The following is a 21,751-nucleotide window of genomic DNA, read 5'->3' on the forward strand; positions in this document are numbered from 1 at the left end:
GAACAAAAATTGAGGGTCATGGGGATATACTTGCAAGCTTTGCAGGAAGGTTGTTATGTATATAAGAAGAGAAACTGTTTTAAGAGTTTGTCAAGATACTATGTACCAATCCCACTTGACTGACTGAATTTAAAAAAAGACTGTGCAGCGCTGGGGTGCTCAAGAATTAACTAGCAAGTCTGAAAGAAAGGAGAACTAAGATATTCTGTGTCAAAGTTAACACTACCAAGATTACTTGCAAATGAAAACTAATGCATAGTTACATGACAATTAAGTGACTATTGTCATCTTAAGGAACAAATAAGGTAACCAACTGTGGCAATAGCCAGTCTAGTTAGTACAAAATACACAATCAAAAACCTATTTGCTAATTAACCCTGTGCTGCACAGTCAGGGCATTTAGATAGAATTTAGATAGAATAGTCTTAAAAACAAGTTAAAACGCTCTGTGTACCTCCTTCCTTCTTCTCTGCTTCATCTCGAATGAGAGGGGACGTAAGTATCACCTTCAAGGTTAGCTTGGGCTCCTTTGTGTTACGAATAATAATAGCTGCCTCATTTACATGCTCCTCCACGAGATACTTCTCTTCTGTAAGTTTCTGAAAGTCACCAAGAAAGATTTCAAGAATCTCCTAATCAACTGAAAAACTGTGGTTTCTGTACCTGCAATACACCTCTTGAACTAACAAGAAGGCTACAGAAGATTGCAGTAACAAGTATGGCCCTGCCTCCCTCATTAAAAACAAACTGAAAAACCCCAGTAACATAATTGAAAAAAATATTCTGCAGCAAATTTAATTACATTGCTAAGTAGCTCCGCTATCAAAGGACAATGTATTATCACATTTTTCTTTATTTTAAGAAAAAAGACAGAAGCTGACTTCTGTAGCTGCTAGTATAGGAAATAATAACAGCTACTATTAGTCTTAGAAAATACACGCCTGTCCAGTAACACTGCTTCTAACAGTAAAAGCTCTTGTGTGCAGTATGACCAACACAACCCTCAGTGTCAGCACTCATGGACAACAGCCTCCAGAACAGGAGTGGCTCACAAAGTCCATTTCTTACCAACTCTAAGCCACTCTTCAAATCCCAACACATAGCTTGGAGAGGTGATGAAATCTCTGCAGATTCTTATCCACACGCAATTCTGATGGCCTGGCTTGCAACAAAACTGCCCCTTGCTACTCTTCCAAATACATGAATTCCACTTTAAACTACCTTTGGTAGCCATGGGAGGTACTGAGTCCCTGTCCCTTTATAAATAACCATTGACATCTTTTAGAAACTCACAGTTGTATTCCATCTTGCGTTCTTTCAAACACAAACATATTAATCTTTCTTCAGAGGTTTAAGGTGCTCACTCTTTTCTGATTTTGTCTCTTGCTCCCTTCTCCACACAGCACTTGAAACTGAATGTGAGACTCCACTGTTACCCAGTGCACTCATTAATACCAGCCCCAGAAGAGATTCCTGAGAATGGCTGGAAAACCTGACCTTCCTCTCCTGGCATCAGTAAGTCAAGAGTGGTTTTTTTTTAAATTCATCTATTTTCAGACTTTTTTTTCTTGCTTAATTACTACCTACAAAATAATTTAATGTAAGTTGCCTAATAATTTGTCCTAACTAGCATCAAAATTATCTCAACTGATCTGTATCTCTCACCCTTAAGACCTGCACAGAAAACTACAAATTAATTCTAAAGCTAAGTCCTTGTATTTCTATGTTTCGGCAAGATTATAAGGTTAGAACATTAGTAGTTGGAACATATCTAACTGCTTTCCCTGTTGTGACTTGCGCTCCAACTCCAGTAGTGTTGAGATGAAATCACTTAAGCATCTGCTCAGGGTTAGCCTACAAGGCAAAATAAAGCAGAAGCTAAAGTCTCTGTATATCAAGTGCAGGTTTCGTCCACCAACAAACCGATACCTTTCTTGTCTGTCCTTATCTGGCGTGTCTGCAAAACCTCTTTATTGTCATGATAGTTCTAAGCTGGTTTCATGATTTAGATCCCTCTTAGCTCAACTTTAAAAGAAAACCACCACCAACAAAAGCAAACCAAAAAACCCCAGCATACACTAGCTTTTCTTATCACTTTCAACCTTTCTCCATTCACATCCCACAACAAATATTCAAGTTTACTATTTGACCAGCTATGGACAGGACCACGTCTGCAAACACAATATTTACTATTTCATTAAAATAAAACCTTTATGTGAACAAAGGATCGGTGAGAACCAACAGCTGTCAAAAGTGGCAGAACACATGTAGTCTACGTGGAAATAAACACAAGGCAGAAAAACAGATCAGGAGGGAAACAAAACCTGTTTGGACCTGGTTTGGAGAGAAGCACTTGCAGTGAAATATTTTGGGGCACAGTTTCTCAGTAACAGTGCATGTTTCAATCTGCATTGGACTTAAAGGCATTAACCCTAGCTGCTTTAAAGAGACCAGTGTTAACTCTTAAGTGCTGGATGCCAACATTAGAATGAAATAGCCATAAATAAAAACAATTATAAGCTTGTGAGTAAAATAAGCTAAAATGAGTGACCATCTAAATTGACTTTTTTCTCACTTCAGACGTACAGAGGCACTTATTTAGGGAATACTTAAGGAAAGCAAAGCTGCTACAGTGTAGAACTTCAAAAAGTTCAGTCAGGGAAGCAGAGGACAACAACGACCACATGCTTGAGCAAGGAGTTATTTCTAGGACTGCCGCTTAGTTCACATTAGTGATTGGAGCAGAGAACAAAAATCAGCAGTATTAGTTACTAAATAGAAAAGTTAGCTATCAGCATAGGAAAACTGATATCGCAAAAAGGGATTAGGACAGCACCATGAGCAAGACGTTAAATTTTGTGAATAGCTACTTCATAACAACACATTAGAGATGTCATGCATATTACATGTTGTCCTAGATTCAAGGTATGCTCTTTAATCTATAACACACTTCTCTTCTGGAATGAATTAGTCTTCACCCAAACATACCTTGCAGTGCTATTAGCCATTACTACAGTACTACCCTGAATTAACTCACCTGAATTTGAATGGGGAGATTGTCTTTGACTATACATAGTAAGGTCTTTGTGGGTTTTTCTTTGCACATGAGAACCAGCTCCAAATCCATATCATCTTTTATCAGCAAACCCTTTGCAACCAAGCCAATTCTCATAACACCACACAAGGTCCGACCACTTTGATCCCTGGAAATGAAATAATTCTGAGTAATTAAAATGGTATTTTTACATATTCAAAATACTTGTATTATGCTATAACAGTGAGGAGACAAATGGATGGGACTGATTACAGTGCTAATGTGGCATATTACTTATCAGAAAATTAAGCATAGAATGCTTTTGTAAAAGTGGCTCCTATGAAAAAAACGAAGCATTGATTTGCAATTCACATGAATGCAGAAGATGCCTAGCTCAAGTCACAAAGCACAAAAAAAAAGCAAAACTATCTGCAAATCTACCAAAAGAATACAGTAATTATGGTCTAGACAAGCTCTGACAGAGTTCCTGTTAGTAGAAGTGATCTGAGCTGTCTTTTAGCAATGCTCCAAGTTTAAACATGGCCACAGCCCTTCTTAAGGCTTTTGTTTAATTCATATATTCAAACCTTTACCTTAAAAATTATAAAATAATAATAATTTTTAAAAGTTTTAATTTTAGCATCTCTTGATTTAGCAAACTGATTTTTCAAGAAAAGTCCTAATTCCAGAAAACCTTCCAGGCCTAATTCCTTCAACAGGTCTCACCAGTGGAACCTACAGGAATAGAGGTTTGAACACTAGGCACTAGATTCCAGTCCCCAGCTAATGTTTAGGGGAACATTTAAAGACCACAGCAAACAACTTGCAAAGCGATGTAAGAACATTTTAGTTCTGAGTATTGAGAAGAAAACTGCAACAAAAACCAGTTTAGTAGGCTAAAGAAAAACCATAAAACTTGCATAATAAACAGCAAGGAAAATGCAAGAAATGCACCTTTGACAGTTCAAAACCAGCTACTGCCACGACTCATCTCACATACTGTGGCACCAACTAGCGGCACATCCCCCTTACAAAAACAACAGAAAGCACATAATCAGTAAAAGTAGTAAATCATCTCAGCCAGTAAGGCAGCATCCCTGTTCCTGTCATTTTCACCATCCAGAAGGTTAGACTGGATTAAAAAAAACAACAACAAAGCATATCACATTGTAATCCAAGATCATCAAATGGATCTTAAGAAATTCTATGCTTCACTCAATAAATAACATCATCTAATCATTTCACAGACTCTGCCCAAGTATTTTAAGTGCAAATGCTGCAATAGGTGTTTGCACAAACAGAAGAAAGGAAGGTCAGTCTTGTGGCAATCCCACTCTCCCTGAAACAGCCAGAGGCAAACAGGCTTTGGCTTTTTTGTAACTACTGTTAGAAGAGCAAACAGTATCTCAACTTCTAGCCTGGAACTATGCTACTTAACCAGTATCTGGATGCAGATACATGAGAAAATGCAGAATTCCTTTAAAAATGGTTTGTAGCTAGCAATGAAGATAATTTACATTGTAGGGAAATATACTTTAGCCCCTTTTAGCTTGTAAGTGATTAGTAAAATAATCTGCCCCCAAACAAATGCATAAATAAACAAATTGTTCTATATGTATAAATAATGCATGGATGTTTACAATAACTCTACTCCAGATTTGTAGTAGAGCGGAAGCACAAAACATACCACGGTGAAGGTGTGAATGGCAAGGCTATCCAGTTGTCTCAAAAGTGCTTAATGTAGGCCTGGAACTTTACTTTTTTAAAATTTATTTTTAAAAAATCAGTTTCATGGCCTATGTTGTCCACATCAGAAGACATGTGGAAACGCAGCCGGTAATTCTAAAAAATAACCAACAAAATGTGTAGTGCACTGCATGGCAAGAAAGACTTTTTCCTGTGGGAATCTGAACATAAAAACCTTCTTCGGTAAGATGACAAAATTTAACTGTCCCATCTCTAGAAAAGCAGCCTCTCAATACAGCACAATTATTCTGCAGTGGCCATACAACTGGCTGTCCAAAATTATTTTTTTTACATTAGTTGATGTAGCAATATTCATGAATTTACGTGCTTTGCTATTTCTGTTTGAATACATTGCATGCCAAAAAAATGATACATTGCAGCTCGGCCTAACACAGAAATGCCAGTGTTTGTGTGTCTGTTAAATATTTATTAGGGAAAACATAAAGCCACAGAAATCAAATTGAGGAAATTTGTACATTTACTTTTCAAAGCTATTATATTTTGGTCTTCATACGGCTGAACATTTCCTTTGTAGACAGTATATCCTAAGAAGGTGGCACCCCATTTAAACTTCACACATAACAAACAGTTCTTTTGATAGTTCCCAGACCCATAACTTTGTATTAGACGTAGTCAAAGGCAAGTGTAAATACTTAAAAAAAAAAAAAAAAAAAAAAAAAGGCAGAAAAATCCTGTTAATACTTGAGGAATTTTCAGTAGAACCCACAATGCTGCTTGGAAATAGCAGGATACCAAGTCATGAATGCTTGCTGCTCCTCCCACCCACAAAGGATTTTTCACAGTTAATACAGTAGCACATTTCTTGTTTCTAAATTGGAGTACATTCAGATAGTGAGGCACACCAGAGCTTCATACTGCATTTCCTGAATGTTACTCTAAAAATTTGTAAGACCTGGAAAGAGCTAAGAACCACATTACAACAACAAAACAGGAAGCAGGATTTCATTTTTAAAATTTCAAACATACCCCATTATGAATTTAGGAATAACTGATAAATATAATGGTTATCAGTGTCTCTTTCACATTAAGCAAGTATACTGTATTTTCAGTTCACAAACTGATACAACTCTGAATCAGGAAGACTGCGTCTTCTTCTGTTATCCGCACTGAATTGTATCTCACTCCAGAAATACATAGCATAGCACATCAGTATTTTTGATACTGCTGCTAGGGTAGTTTGTATTACACCCTGACCCCACATGTAAACAACTTTAAATATGTATTAGTTACCAGGACACCAAAAAAAGGCCTCACAGTAGAACTTTCACTAGCATAAAAGGTGTCAGAAAACATAAGGAATACATATTGATAAAGAATACACCATTTATCAGTTTTAAGAACAGAACTTACTGGGCAAAGCCCATGTAGCTGCAGACTTTCTTAATATTCCACACACCATAGGAAAGGAAATTGGAAGAGTCCTTTGACTACATCTCTAGTGCAGGTTACGTTACGGATGTAACCAGATTAGAGTCCCAAGAAGTTCAATGGAGAAGTATTATCTAACAGGAAGAGCAGAGAACTGGAAATCAGGTTTTTCATGTCATGACATGACTGTTTGTCTCCTAGTGCTTCACTTCCTCATCTGCAAACTGGAGAGAATACTTACCAGAGCTGGAGAGCATATGAGACAGGAAGCCCAAGTTCTGGTTCTAAGTGCCCAAGTTAAAAAGTTATACACCAAGAAACCTAAAATAACAAGCCAGTTGTTTCAGCTGCTTCTTCAACTACTGGAGTTATGCTAGAACAAGAAAACTAGGCACCATGTCAAGGAGTAGACTGGGACATACAGCAAATAGATGTTTCACTCAGAGCACTATATAACAGAAGATAACGGATCCTTACAAAAGCTGGTTTGCTAGGTAAACAATAAGTTTATAAAAATCTTTTGTTTCTTAAATGGAAGGAGTCCCTAAGCTACATGACTGTGGATTTGCATTAACGTGTTACAGGTACATATATACACTTATTGCTGAAATATTTAACTGCTAAAATGCAACTTCACATTACATGAAAATAAAGGAAGAGAACAACTGCTGCCTAAATCTTGCTTATTGCTATTCCTTGCACTCACTCTGTACGTTCCCACCTCAAGCAGTGCAAATATATCCACTTCCTCCGATGAATATTTGTATGCAACAAATATATGTACAGAATCAAAGTACACTACAGCTCTAATTTAGTAGGAAAGGAACCTATTCAGAGCTGTACAGTAACACATTATGAAGCTCAACTCACTCACTTGGCATTGCTTTCTGCAGCTTCCTCTTTTGCTTCCACATCACCCTCACATTTTACAGACTTGTTCTTTTCATCCATCCAGTCAGACACATGTTTAAGGGCACATTCTACTGTTGATACCATGTTCTGGACAGCTTCAAGTTCTTCTGGAGATGGATAAATGGTTGAATGTTTCACCATAACATGGCGGTCATCGTTAGCAAAAGATCGGATAGATCTCTGTTACAGATTGGGAAAGGAGAGGAAAAAGAACAAAATTATTCAATTATCAATAGAAAGACACTACCTGAATGGCAGTCCTCCCTGATAGATGTAAGAAAATGTTTTATGATGACCATGCATTACAATCTGGCAGGACTGATTTCTTATCAGAGAGATACGCAGACACCAAAGACTACCATGGAATCAGCAGTAAGCTGGCAAAAGGTACAAGGCTTAAAGTGGGGTTTCTTTTTGGCACCTAGCATTAGATGCCTAAAAGCCTTTACTGGCTAGTAATACTGGCTGCTAAGAGGAACTGGCACATCTGGAGCACAATTTATGTTTATGCACACAGTAGGATGAGATTAATTGTGCTCTGGAGGTACATCCCTTCGGTCCTGGGCAACTCATTTTGCTTTCAAACATCTTTAACTTCCCTCATCCTTTGACTCGCTTGTTAATTTAGATTAGGTTTTCAACGTCAGTGAGAGAACACCTACACCCCACATATCAAGGAGATAAAAATTGCGAGTAACAGTATTGAAGGAAACACCCTACTCAGGAATACTTGCAGGAACTTAGATCCTGAATTTCAGTGACCTTTGCTGACGTGTCTCAAGCTTCAGTAGCTGGATAGCTCAAAGCAAAGAGAAAAGCCCGGGCCTTGATTCCAAAAGGTAGCCACATTTTAAAGTAGGCTAATTCAGAACCTAAATAGCCCAGGATGAAAGCAGAGGGCTGACAAGGATAATATGGAGATGACTCTCTTAAACACAACTTCGTACATTCTAGATGCACGGAGTGCAGCTGTCTCAATTTCTGTTAGAAGTCAATGGCAACCCCTTTAGAACAAAGCAATTAAATAGCCCCTCCCCTGTGGTTTTGTTGCTGCTGCAGACGAAGTCACAGACACTACATATTACTAAGTGCAGCTTAGCAAACTGCACTGGGATTTACAAAGGCATGAACGAAAATGAGGATAGGGATAAGCTGGTAAGGAGTGCAGAAATAGTTTCTTAAAAATCTGATGAGTTTGCAGTGAAACTTCAAGATCTGAGCAATACTGTTGAAGGAGGTAAACGTAACTGGTTAAGCAACTTGTGCCAAGAGGTTATGGTTTGCCACACTCTATCCAAGTGAGACTTACCTGATCTAAACAGTGACCTGGACCAGCTGCTCTCACAGCACAGACCTCCAGCAAGTACACCTCTAAACATTCTCTAGACACATGCCAGTCACTACTGAAAGTCCCCTGGAACTTAGAATCATCAACCAGAACTCTGTCCTCCTACACATTAAACACTGCAAATGGCTTTAGTTTTTACCCCCTAGTCCGTGGGTTTGTTAACGGCAGCATACTCTGTAATAGCACACATCCTTCAGGTCATAGAAGATCACAGAATTGCTCAGGTTGGAAAAGACCTTAAAGATCATCAAGTCCAACCGCAAAACAGGCCTGTGAAGGATGTGGAAAGCTTCTGGGTTTAATACTTGTTAATGAACAGGTTGTGGCTTCCTTGGTTATTACATTCAAAGGTCAGTGCTACAGTTACTTCCTTAACTTCTCCATGCCTACCCACAACAACAATTCAGGTAGTTAAAACTCATCAGCCAGGGGTCTGGAGTTGCTCCAGTACTTTCACAGATTGCAAAAACATTTCCAGAAGGTTCCTCTTGAGGTTTATCTGCAGCTTGGGTACACAAAGAAGCTGCAGTTCTGCAGCGAAAATTGACAAGCTGGATTTATTCATTCATCCCTACCACCTCAAATCTCATGAAATATCAATCAGGAAAAACAGTTTGCTGCTGCTTGACTATTAACTCAGATTTGAAGACATTTCTGTTCTTTTCTAACAGTTAGGCATTGGCAAGATCAATTATTCATTACAGTTTAGACCAAAAGTAATAGCAAAAGAAGACTTTATATTGACAGCTCTGCTGTGTCAAATTTTCTTCCTCCCTTTGTGCTCTAAAACAGGTAAAAATCTTGTCCCGGATCTCATTTTAAATATATATCTCATATATATACACACACATACACATGCACACACACATAAATATGTGTAAATATTTATTTACATATAAACACACATCCTGGCTATCATCAGTCATCAGCTATACAGGTGTTAGAGAAGAGTATTTAAAATTTATTGCATTTATTCTCATTTCCTTTCTCTCAGCAATAACGCGTAAGAGAACTTAAAATCTATCAGTATGCTTAAACTGCTCTCCACAGTATTTTTCAGAACTGAGTTGGTTTACTGCCCTTTTGTGAACACATCTTCAGAATCTTACCATCACAGTCCTTCACATTTATACAGCTTGATAATTTAATCATCTCTGATGTTCCCAATTTGGGAGCAGCACCAGGTAGACCAGAAATGACTCCTCATTTAGTTAAATACACTTGGTACATATCCTTTACTTATATCTCATCTATGTTTTAATTAAAAGTGCATAGGAACACATGCATTCAGCTTTCCATACACATGTACAAAAATGAGTAATTTCACACTTGCTTTTGTGAGCAAGGAGTGAAAGGGGAATAGCAGCATTCGGTTATGCAATCCACAAGTTCAAGGTCACTCACACTATTTGCTACAGCTTGTTAATGCTGGTTTTATTAGAGACTTAGGAACATCCCCTTCATTCACATTTAATAATTTATGTAATGCAGGCTCAGAAGACAACTCTCTGGTTTAAAAAGGCTAACAAAATATCAAACCTTATCTGCTTTGCTCAAAGTATGCAGTACCATCACCAATTTAGTGCAAGGTCAGAATATCTCTTCACTTGTTTCATCGGGCCCCATGCAAGATCATCAAAGAATATTATTAATGCAACCCTATGAAAGATAGAGATACCTACCATGATTTGTTACTGTTTCAACTCTCTCTTTCTTTCTCCTTTTCCCTCCTCCTTGGTGTCTTTGATAAGAGCTGTTTTGCTTGACAGAACCTCTTCATAAGCCTCTCAGTCCCTTGACAGCTCAAGAGTTCATAGAGCTAAGATGCTGTAAGAGTCACTTTCTGTAGTTCACCTGCAAAAAAAAAAAAAAAAAAAAAAAGAGAGAGAAAAACAACTTGAAAACAGAAGAAACATGTTAATTCCAATAAGTGCTCAATGCAGAACACTAAGTCAAACCACTGACTAAAGCAAGCTGGCTTCACAGTAGAGAAGAGCTCACCAAATCATTTTTTCCCAGAACAATAGCAGATGTCACTACAGGAAGCAACTTCAGTGATGTGCCCACACGTATGTAACTGCTTTCCCATACCAGTTAGAGCTTTTCTCAGTGCACTACCAGCCAACTGGCAACTTACATTTCTGATGTGAGGAAGATTGGAAATACAATGTCTCAAATACATTCCATATGAAACCAGCTTGAAAAGATAGCTATTGTTAACATTAATTTAATTATTAAAAAGTAATTAGCAGCTGAAATCCTCTGTGCAACCTTTGATTCTGAATGTGTCAGAAGCCGGACAACATGAACGAACACTTCAGGTGGCGATAACTAATTTCTTATTAAAAAAGAGATGTACATTATAATAAACTGAAGACATGAGAATTGTGACCCTGTTTGGCTGAAATCATTCATGCTGCTTTTTCTGCCCTTGCATTGCTTTTTCCAGTACGTAGCAGCTAAAAGAGCCTCTCAGAGCAGCCCTCTTGTACTAAGCTAGAGAATGACAGAGCAGGTAGTGCTAGAGAGAAAAGCATAAGCTTATTGCATAGCATAACACACTAGTTCTTGGAGAAAACTCCTGTTTTCTCCTTTCACTGTATATATTGTTGCATCAGCTTTTTGGCAACATTCTGAAGTAACTGGAAAACCCAGTCAAAATTTCTGCAGGTTGACACATACACACACACACACACACACACACACACACACACAAATGTTTTCCTTTTCTCCTGTATGTCAGTCTTTACTTCTCCAGCAGTATGTTGCATGTTGCCTGTCAAAAATTTTTCATGGTTCTGGAGATTAAAAGCAAGTTTGGCAACAGCACAGGGACAGGTGAGATGACTTGAAGGCTGAGTAGATGTTTAAGCCTCTGGGGTATAACAGGGAATAATTAAACTGTTACATCTTAGAGATTTAAGCATTCCAAAGAAAAGGTAACTATAAATTCTTCTTCCCAATTTTTGAAGTTAGGAAGAGTAGTTTTACAGGACCAATAGTTTCAATACTAAGTGCCTAATAATTTCTTTGTATCTCACACCACAGAGTATAGGATGCATTACTGGATAAAAAGAAAAGCTGGGGCCTGTCTGCTTCAGCCGCTCAGGATTGCCAAGGAGTAACTCCCAAGAAAGTTTAACACACTCATACTAAAAATGCCTGGGAACAGCAAGCTAATAAAAGCCCTAAAGGACCTCCTTTCTTATCACAAAGGGTATATATTGTACCAAGTTATCTTAACACTCTACTAGATCGCTTCCTAGAAGCGATCAAATAAGATGTTCTTTAATGGGACCAGATTCCTACCTTAGGTGATCTTGAAAGGCAAGCAGGGACAGCTGGAAGCACAATTAAGCACCAAGACTACTGCTTTGGCACTACTTAGTACATGAGCTAGTCATAAGCTCATTCAAACTGAATAGCTTTTCACCATCTCTAGAACCAGACTCTATGAGGTTTTTTGGGTTTTTTTGCTTAGCTTTTTCTATAATAGTCATAATAATAAATAATATGCTTTAGAGTCGGCAGATGGCAAGCTAGAGATACTTATCAGACACGTTTCCAGATCATCTATTTCAAATTAGCTGGATTCAATTTGAAGAGAGCCATCTTCACATAATCATTCTTCCTTGTGACTCCAACATTTCACATTTTCAGTTTGATGTCTTCTCTGTAACTTGGCAAATCCAGGCAGAGGACACTGGAATGTACTGCTGACTTCAGCATGCGCCCAGCATGACGTCTTCAGACTCCAAGCAACACCCCAGCCTGGACTCTCTCCTAAGTCTACTGCAAGCTGTTGCTTATCAGCTCGTACAGTATATTGAAAGCAGATGGACAAAGATAGCTGGCTGAGCAAATTCTGGTACTTCAGAAGAACTGCCAGCAGACTGTTGTCTAGAGGGCAAGCCTGCAATCTACCTTACAAGTTCTGAAAAGAGCCATACCCCCAGGGTGCGATTCTGGATATCCTTAGTGCTTTTCAGTGTTCTTTGAAAATACCGAGCAGCTATGAAACATTCACTTTCAATCTATGATGCAGACGGCTGAAGTAAAATCACCAAAACCTCTCAGAAGTCTGCTTTAAAAGGGTAGTAACCATCGTCTTAAAAGAGGTTCAAGTTTCAATGTCACGCAATAGAGTGAAGTAGAATGTCACGCAGTAGAATGAAGATATTTATGAGTTTGATACTACCTGCCCTTTTTCTCATCCATGAGTGGCTGAGGTCTGAGCATACACGGGTGAACTACAGAGGGACCTTGTATTGCTATCAGTACCTTTATCATAATAACTTGAAGTTTAAAAAAAACTTCCTGAACAATAAGCTGGAGCTAACATACCTGCAAGTTATGCTAATTAGCATTCTAAGAATATTAGAATAAGAGAAACATGCACAGGAATGAAATGAAAACCTAATACAGTTCAATCTTTAAAAGAAAATTTTCAATAAAAGCACTAAATAGGATTTTTACTACAAGAATACCTACGCAATATACAGAACAAAGTATGTTTGAAAACATGCAGAATTAAGGAGAACTTAAAAAAAAAAAAAATCAGATCTGCTTCAACCAAATGGAGCAAGGCAGCAGAACACAGCTCAGCTTCACACACACCAGAAAGCATGATATGCAGTGAGCAGCAACTCCATACATCCAGCCTCATTTTATTTCTAGATTACAGCAGGATACTTGTCCCTGTGCACTCATGGAAGTAACAGCTAAGGTCCAGCCTGAAGTTACAATAATATTACATGTGGTTGTCCTATGCAAGGGTTTTCACCCACACTTGCAACAAAATTCTAGAAAAAGCCACCAGCAATAACAGGACCTTGGTGAGCTTGAGAAAGTCACTTTACCTCTGTATCACATGGTCCTGAAACGTAAAACAGGGCCAATACTTGCTGTCTCCAAACCATGCTATGGAGGAGGTGAGTAGAGTCTGCAGTGTGGTTTAATGTCACTGGGAATTTGAGACAGTAGAAATGTTATTGAAACACCATGACAGTCTAACAGTGTTTCCATTAAACATCCCATCCTTCACAGAGGAAGTTTATCCTTTGGTGCAAGACAAACAAGGAAAAGAATTTCAGATGAGGCCTTTGTAGTAGGGCCTATTCCTGCATCTGGCAGTTCTGTTCCCAAGAGAGACATTTAAACAGCCAGAAATAATGAATATGCTTACATACCTTCAGGTGCTTGGGAACAGGACAGCAAAAAGCAGGACAACAGGTACTTGTCTTCCTTAAGGAGAGTGTTGTAACATCCAAACCTGAGAGCTGTGACCTTCTAGAATGGAGAACTACTCTGGCGTTCTGAGAGCCTCTCACAGCACAGAAGTGCTGCAGCAATGGCTTAACAGAGGAGGAAACTAGGGTCACTGCGCTCCATGGCCTCACTTCATTGCACTGCTGTTAAAGGCACAGATGCCATGCCATTTATTACAGTGTAAAAACTGGTTTTAAATGCTGCAGCAAAAGGCACAGGCCAGAAATATTTATCTGAAGGAAAAATAACCTCCACCCTCATAATCTACCCTTACACCAACATCTGCTCAAAAGAACTACCGTTTATGGCATACACACTCCACCCCGATATCCCTCTGAGTTTACGTTAACAGAGTAGCAGGGACAATGACAGTTGCTGATAGCAAATGAGCGAACATCTAAGAGCCTGAGGTGCATCAGACAATAACAGAAAATAACTCGAATTTGCACAGAATGGTGAAAAATGGTGGGATTTATAACATTTTTTTGAAACTTTCAAAAAATCAGAATAAGAGGACTGTAGCTTTAAAATCCAAGTTTATTTTAACTTCTGCTTTGCATCTAGGAGACAGGTAATTTTCCGTCACACCATATATAGTGCTGCTGAAAATATGCTGGTTTTTTCTGTAGTATAATTTTATTGCTGGCCTTCTGCCAAGAGTCTTTCTGGCAGCATCTCCCACAGTTGGAAACTGTGTATCTGGGTCAGAAAAGACAAGTTGCTTTTCAGAACAGCTCAATACATTTGGCAGAGATGCTGGTATTATAATTGAACTCTTTCAGCAACTCTTTTTGTGTTGTACCCAGACATCAAACAAAACAAGATCTGCAAAGTTGATTAGCGTCAAAATAACTGACAGCAAAATAGCAAAATAGTTCTCTCTCATGTTAAAAGTATCAACAAACCAAGAGATACAGATAAGAAATACAATTCAAAAGGATTCTTTGAGAAGTGCGGGGCAGAGAAACCTGCAGAGTATGATCAACCTTCTGTTTGTGCAGATGTTTGCTGTTTTAAATGCAAACTCCCTGTGTGCTGTACAGAACTGGTTTCCTCATTCTGCATCACCAAAAAAGAAACTCTTGCCAATTGCAACCATAAAAGCAGTCTGTAAAGAAATGCAACCAGAACACTGGGATATGTATTTATTAAGACTCAGATTGCTCGCAACAATATTCTTAGCATCCATCCAGTTTCACCTGGAGACTGTATATCCACATGAGTTTTATTGTTTTCAAAGTAATGCAGTTCCTGGCAAAGTCCTAAGGCTCAGCCTTTAGAAGTCTGCAATTTTCCAGCCAGATAGAAAATTACAAAGCAACACTACAGCTGAGAGCTGGAAAGGTGCTTCCTCTGACATTCTTACCCTACATACAATAAATACTGATCTAGTATTACTCCTGCTTGTTCAGTTCTTACAACAGTTTGGCAAGAGGCTTCCATGCTCAGATTTCTTCCAAGTAGGTAGCCCAACACCCCACTTTTACAAGTGCCAAAGACAGGTTAGACACTCATTTGATAAACACAACAGAAGAATCACCCAAGTCGCTCTTCCAGGAACTGGAGCTCACAGGGCAAGGAAAGCAGCAGCCCACTTGTCAGTGTTTAGACAAGGCTTCAGGAAAAGCTACTGAAAGAGCTCCTAGAGAAGGTCTGGCTGTAACACATGGATTGGGATCTTGGGGACCTTTTGTTGCAATGGTGCAACAATGCATATGCAACTGCAAACAGATCAGCAAGCACAGATTACTCCAGGTGGCAGAGATGAAGAATTAAAACCAAACAGTTCCTTAGACTAAGTTAAGAGGAAACAGACGTGCAGAAAATACCTTATATTTTTAGCTCCTGGAGAGGGTGAAGAAAAGATCTTCATAGAAAAATGGCCTTCAGAGCAGCAGAGTCAGCTAATACCTGAGAGTATTTTTTTCATGTATCTCTCTCCAGATTTTTAAATGGCCTCATGTTCCCTGGCACTTGTACCATACCAAACACAGTCGCACCTAGTGCTGCAGAGGCTCTCTAGTGAAATGAAGACTCTTTCATCTGTTCCTATTAGTGTCTAGATAAAAGACCAAGACCAAAGAGAGGCATACCAAGTCCAAAAGTAAGTACATAAATTTAAGAACTGGCTTTTGGCTCTTAAATAACAAATTGACACATGAACACAAAGTACAGTGATCTTCATTAACATTCAGCCTGTCAGTAACATATACAGAACAGAACTGTCCGTAAAACAACACTGTAAGAATATATATACATAAATAAATAACATAAAGGGAGAACTTCTTGGCAGGGTCTTAAAAAAGACAACACAAAAACCCCACAATTAGCTACTACATAAATAAATAATAGCAAAGTGTTCATCTTCAGACTAGACAGAAACCACGACTAGACTCTCCATGTCTGAAACATTTAGCTGATTTCCAGCTTCCAGCACCTAACACATGCATTCCTGCTCTTCTCGCTAAACTGGACAGTGGAAACCTGGAGCTACTTTGCAGTACAGACCTGTTTGTGAAGCAGTCATAATTTGACATCAACATTCAAAAAAAAAAAATCACAAGAATTTCATAATACAGAGTGTGTTCATTTACAGTTGAAGAATTAACTAGATTAATAAAAAGGATTTCATTACACTAAAGTGACTCCATCTGCACTGTCAGTTTTCCCAGAGACAGATCTGACTTAAGCAAATTTTTGGATCTAGGTCTGAAATAATATCAAATTCTCCAAAACAGAACCACATGCTCTACCTCTTCAAATACACAGTGCAGTTTAGTACCATGCTGGGATTCCTACTGCCTAAGCCATGCCTTGCTCTCTGATCTCAATACCACAGTTCTGTAGACCTTCAAACTCTTTAGACATTTTCCATCCCTATATCATTTCTGTCCACATCCTTACCTTTGTGTTTTTCTTTGCTTGAGAACCATAGTGGGAAGCAGTCACAGTAAAGGAGAGGATAAGAACTGGGACATTCTTTCCCCAGCATCCTTCAACTTAACTCAAAAAGCTGCAGTGCCCCAGTTTCCTTCCTGCTATGATTCATATCCCATTGACTGCAGGTTAACCTAAGCTACAAATTTATTCCTCTCAAGACAAAACCACCTAAACACCATAGGAAACACCTATGCAGCTTGGATTCCTAGAAGACAGTCTCTGCAGGTACCATTTAGCACATCGGCTTATTGCCACAAATTGCACTTCCTGGGAACTCCAGAAGGTCAGTGTTATGTGACCACTCACCAACACAGAAGAAAATGTTTTTAAAATTCTCACATTAGAGGAGTTTCCTTCAAGGTATCAGGATCAGCCTCTCCCCTAGAATTTCTTCCTTGATGTCCCCGGTGGCAATGCATGAAGAACCTGGCATTTTCAGTATTGCACATTCACACTGGATGGCGTGCACATCAGCCAGTTTAAACATTCATGACTCTCTACTTAAGTGCATTTTTTGGTATGTCAGTCTTGCTGCCTCACTGACTTTTTTTTTTTTAAGAGAGAAGATTCACAAGGATTTGGAAGAGAAGACTATTTGTGTCTGCAGTGCAAAGAGCAGTGCAAAAAGCTCTTCTGCTCTCTGCCAATACACATCTGCCATCAGACTTGACCATATTCTAGTTCCATTCTGATGACCAAACGAGATTTTGTTTTCAGTTTCTGTATCATTGGGTATTTCCCAAGTTGAGAACTGAATTCCCTAACTGCTTATTTTTAACAGGATATCAAAGTTTTATAGAGTTAAATATATTGAAATACCTGTAGCATCATACTCTAATTTCTTTGGAAAACATAGCGAAGTAATTGATCTTGAACTTGAGAACCTACATTAAATATTTTTCTTCTTCATTTGAATCTTAAAGTATAATATCTGAAAAAAACAAAAAACAAAAACCCAACTTGCTGCCAGCATAAATCCACCAACCTCACCTGGCTGTCATTTTAAGGACAAGTGCAACTTTGTTGCTTTGGTCCATTTCCCTTAAATTTCATGAAGTGCTGTGAATTTGTTTAATCTCTCTTCACAGCTAATGATACCATCTCTAATGTACCACTTTACTCAGAACAGCATAAAATATACCAATGGATCTTCAATCTTTGTCAGTCACCACTGTTTTCTCTCCATCATGCAACTACCATCCTGCTTTGCTTTCTCAACATTAAGCAACACACATCTAAACAACAAAATACAAGGCTATGATGAACACCAGTGTCTTGGAGGCAACCTGCTTGCCACAAGCCAAAGGCACCAGCATTTCAGTAAATTTGTGGAGGTTAGTAAGATGTCATCCAGGCTAGGAAGCAGAAGTGCATGACAGCAAGCTGTTGCAACTCCAGCGTAAAAGGGGGTATGTACCCATTTTTCCTCCAAAAGAAGCAAATAAACCATGGAATCAACAGCAGTATTCAAAATGCTCTCAGCTTTGCAGGGAGATTGATTTACAACCACCACCACCTCACTTTCTGCCCAAAGCTCCCTCCATACACTGTAGTTGCTAGAAGTAACACTTGAAATTGCTGTCAGGGGAAAGACTGGAGAAAAAGTTTGTTTATTTGGGGCCATTAACTGTATTTTGTGTGTAGACATTTCAGTTTCCCCTGATAACAGGAAACCTGCTGTTCCTAAAAAGCAATAGTGAAGGCATTTCTGTTTTTATTTTCTTAAAGAAGGCACACTTGGAAAGCTGCAGTGTGTCAGGATAGGAGTGGGCTGTTCCAAATGCAGAGGACAGGATCAAAACCAGAATAAAAAACAGCTACTTTATAAACTAACAGTATTACTGCTAAGCTGGGAAATACTACCTGCAACCTTTCATCTCTCAGTCAGAACTTCTGATGCAGCTACATCACATTACAGTCTTACTGGTTTTCTTACCTGCTTAGCCGTCTGTGTAAACCTGTACCCATGTCACAACAACATCAATATTAAAGGGTACAGCAAAGAGAAGAACCAGAGGGAAGCAAACATTGAACTCTAATCTTGAGAGCACAAAAAAAATCTCCTTAGTCTTTACAGTCAAAAACCATATTTTAGAACCTGAATTTCAGGTTCTAACGTTGTCTAAATAGCTTCTTCCACCTATGCAGAAGCCTCACTGAAAGAACAGCGAGTGCCTGGAATTCAGTGGACAAACACCACCAGACAGTTTCATGCTTTACTGAGACAAAATCTGTGAGTTAAATTTAGACTGATGACTTCTGCAGGCGCTCAGATGTTTCTGCTTTAAGTTTTCTAGAAATCGCAAATTAGAACTTGGCAGACTTTAAATTGACCCAGCATGTGTCTTCTGGAATCCAAATCATATTCTGTCCTATTACTCTGCAAAACTGTTAAGAAAAAAAAACATGCTTTTCAACACATGGTTTCAGACAACTGACGGAGACATTCCATTTATTTTTGTGCTGAGAAAAAAAACACAGGTTCAGTGTTTTTTCTTCTTCAAAAGTCACTATGAAAATTAAAAGTTAATAGAGGAACCAAAGTTAGCTCCATGGCAGCATAAGCATAGTTTGCTGAATAACACTACTTACGTAACCATATTAATTCAAATATGGCTATGGTAATCTTTTTTTTCCATTTACCATGGGAAAAATACATTGCACTTGGAGACTGATCTCATTCTTAAATACCAGAACTAGATACTTAGCAGAGCATGCAGGTGTCACCAAGCTGTTCTGTGGATGCAGCTGGCAATCCTTGCAGATTTATTTGCAATCTTTGAATGGCAGCAGAGACATTACTTTTTTTGCAATACCATGAACAGTTGATTGAATGAAAAAGCTCAGAGGTTACAAACTAAAAAAAAATATAGGTCATTACTTCTCCATCTACTGGTAAACAGACAGTACTACCCAATGTTCTACTGCTAACCTATAGGATATTGTAATACTCAGATTAACTTAGCCGCAAAAACTAAAATGTAATAAGCTTTTCCCTTTCGTTTGCAGTATGAAGTTTCAATGTGCTTTTATCACAGAGACAAAAACACTATCAGAATTAGCTATACACACACGAGTTTCACAGCACTTTCATAAACATTACTTTTCTCATCCCTGTAATAGGAATAAATTTAACAGTTTCCATTTAGAAGAGACTCCATCCAAAGTCTAAAGTGACTTTCCTAGTATCATAGTAAAACTATGGTAGGACTTGGAAAATAAATTAATTTTCCATGTACCGTACACGTTAAGCTGCAGAATATACCACCACCCTCACCCCTCAGCTTTTACTTAGACGTCTTTAGTTTAATTTTAACACACTGCTGCCGACTGCTTCTGCTATTCAATTTCTCCTTCACAGGACCAGAGCCATCCTTCAAAGGCCAACGTGGCAAAAAGTCAGTAAATGCTTGACAGCAATTACCTGTAGACTCATGAGATTCAAAGTAGCAATTCTGTATTTGAGTATGGTGTGATTAAACTCAATCTAATTCAGAATGTGTCCTATTTTCAGACATTAGATTTTTTTAACCACTCTACTCTTTGGAAAGTCAGATGGACGTGGACTCAGAGACCTCATGTCTTTTGAAAAAGAGCACAGTGGAGTCCTTCTTTTGTTAGTCAGCACAAGGCACAGAGTCTGTTCTCGGGAAGAACAGAAGCCAGAGAAATGAGAACATTTTGGGACACTAGTAAGGGACCTGTGCCTTTCTGGAAGGTCAGGAGAAGCCAAACAGCCTCACTATTCAAAGCAGTCCACTCCTCAGCATCAAGCTTCTTTCTCTGGGCACCAAGTTCTAGCATATTGTTTTGGCTTTGCATGTTGAATTTCAGGCATACTCCACAATTTGGAGTCCAAGTCAGTATTAACATTAGACACAAACCGCAGATAAACTCCTTGTCATTCAAGAGGCATTGTCCTGCTTTCTCACAGATACTGAGCTCCAAAAGATGTCCTCTGGATAACTGCAAATATGCAGACCTTTTCCCAGTTCTAGGGTGTTTAACTCTTAAATTTTCAGTTATTATTTTTTTTTTATAAATGCTGCTTCTTGTAAGAATGGACAAACATTTATGGCTTCACTGCATAAGCCCTCCAAAAATAACTTGAAAGTCAGTAGTTAAAACCTATCAGTGTATCATGTTTATTTCTCAGATCTGTTACCAACTCCTAACACAGAAACTGCCAGAGATGGGACTTTTAAGAAGTCGTTCACTATTGACACTTGCTCTTAAAGGCTCTCCTGATTCATCTTCCAGCACCACTGCTGGGAGAAGGAGGGGGGAAAAAAAAACAGCTCCTTTTTTTTTTTTTGTTACTTGCCTGCTTTTGTCACCTGGAAAACCACATGTGAAGTCGATGCACTGACAGGCAACTGCTTTTCAACACGTGGAAGCATTTGGTCATTGAATTTTTTCTTCAATGGTTTCTTCAAGATTCTGATGCCAGTCTACATTTAAAATAGCAATGGGTGACATACCAATATCACCTGGTAGGATAGCCCCTATTCCAGAGGCATAAGTGAGAATATTTTTGAGCTCACAGCACTATCTCAATGCAGTTTTCCTTGACCAGAAGTGTCATATCCTCTCCCTCAAGTCTCCCTTATCTGGGATAGAAGATAGAGCGAGAAAAAATGGTGTGCATTTAAAGACCAAGAGACACACAGAGGCCCACTGGGCAAGAATAAAATGTAACTTCTCAAAAGACATTACATTCAGGCACCATAAGTTAACTCCAAACAATCCCAAACACAGAGTTATTACTTTTTACAACTAATTGGCAGGTTACATTCCAGAATAAAATTGCGAGCGTGTTTGCACTGGGTCATGCTGGGAGATACTTTTCTGCCATGAACATGTGGATGGTTTCCTCAAGTTGTTTTCCTCTTACGAAGATTCACTTAAAATTCAGCACGTAAGAGGTAAAACAAGAGGCTAATCAAGATAAATGACACAGAAGTTGGATAGTTGCCTCCTTTAGAACAATAAAGCAATAATGTCCCATAGATGTAAATAATTGTTCTAAAAACTCCAATCCGCACAATTGCAAAACCACGAACTACTCAGTTGGGAACGAGTGATTCAAAGTAGCTTATTAATTACTAGTTAAT

General features: G+C 38.6%; 1 protein-coding gene and 1 long non-coding RNA gene across 50 annotated transcripts in view; one reads left to right on the plus strand and one right to left on the minus strand.

The window, feature by feature from the left end:
- LOC121107051 overlaps positions 1–12,904 on the plus strand; it is a 52,271-nt gene extending 39,367 nt beyond the window's left edge. Inside the window, exons 2-3 of the long non-coding RNA XR_005840397.2 lie at positions 1,404–1,515; positions 6,371–12,904. This is a non-coding gene — a long non-coding RNA (uncharacterized LOC121107051). The remainder of the gene's footprint in view (positions 1–1,403; positions 1,516–6,370) is intronic.
- STRBP (spermatid perinuclear RNA binding protein) overlaps positions 1–21,751 on the minus strand; it is a 63,280-nt gene that overhangs the window by 32,269 nt on the left and 9,260 nt on the right. For 36 of the 49 annotated variants that reach the window (XR_003078045.3, XM_015279427.4, XM_015279426.4 and 33 more), the window contains exons 2-5: positions 10,112–10,283; positions 7,044–7,261; positions 3,038–3,203; positions 455–599 (exon numbers count right to left, since the gene is read on the minus strand). Coding sequence is in view for 48 of the 49 variants with exons in the window: in XM_015279427.4 (XP_015134913.1) it covers positions 455–599; positions 3,038–3,203; positions 7,044–7,261; positions 10,112–10,114 (532 nt within the window). In the remaining variant the exon portion in view is untranslated. Of the gene's footprint in view, positions 1–454; positions 600–3,037; positions 3,204–6,151; positions 6,304–7,043; positions 7,262–10,111; positions 10,284–13,618; positions 18,195–21,751 lie in introns of those variants that run through there. The other 13 variants (XM_040649047.2, XM_046901762.1, XM_046901759.1 and 10 more) reach the window with 4 other exon arrangements.

This window comes from Gallus gallus, chromosome 17 (genome assembly GCF_016699485.2).
Source record: "Gallus gallus isolate bGalGal1 chromosome 17, bGalGal1.mat.broiler.GRCg7b, whole genome shotgun sequence".
Taxonomy (NCBI): Eukaryota; Metazoa; Chordata; class Aves; order Galliformes; family Phasianidae; genus Gallus; species Gallus gallus.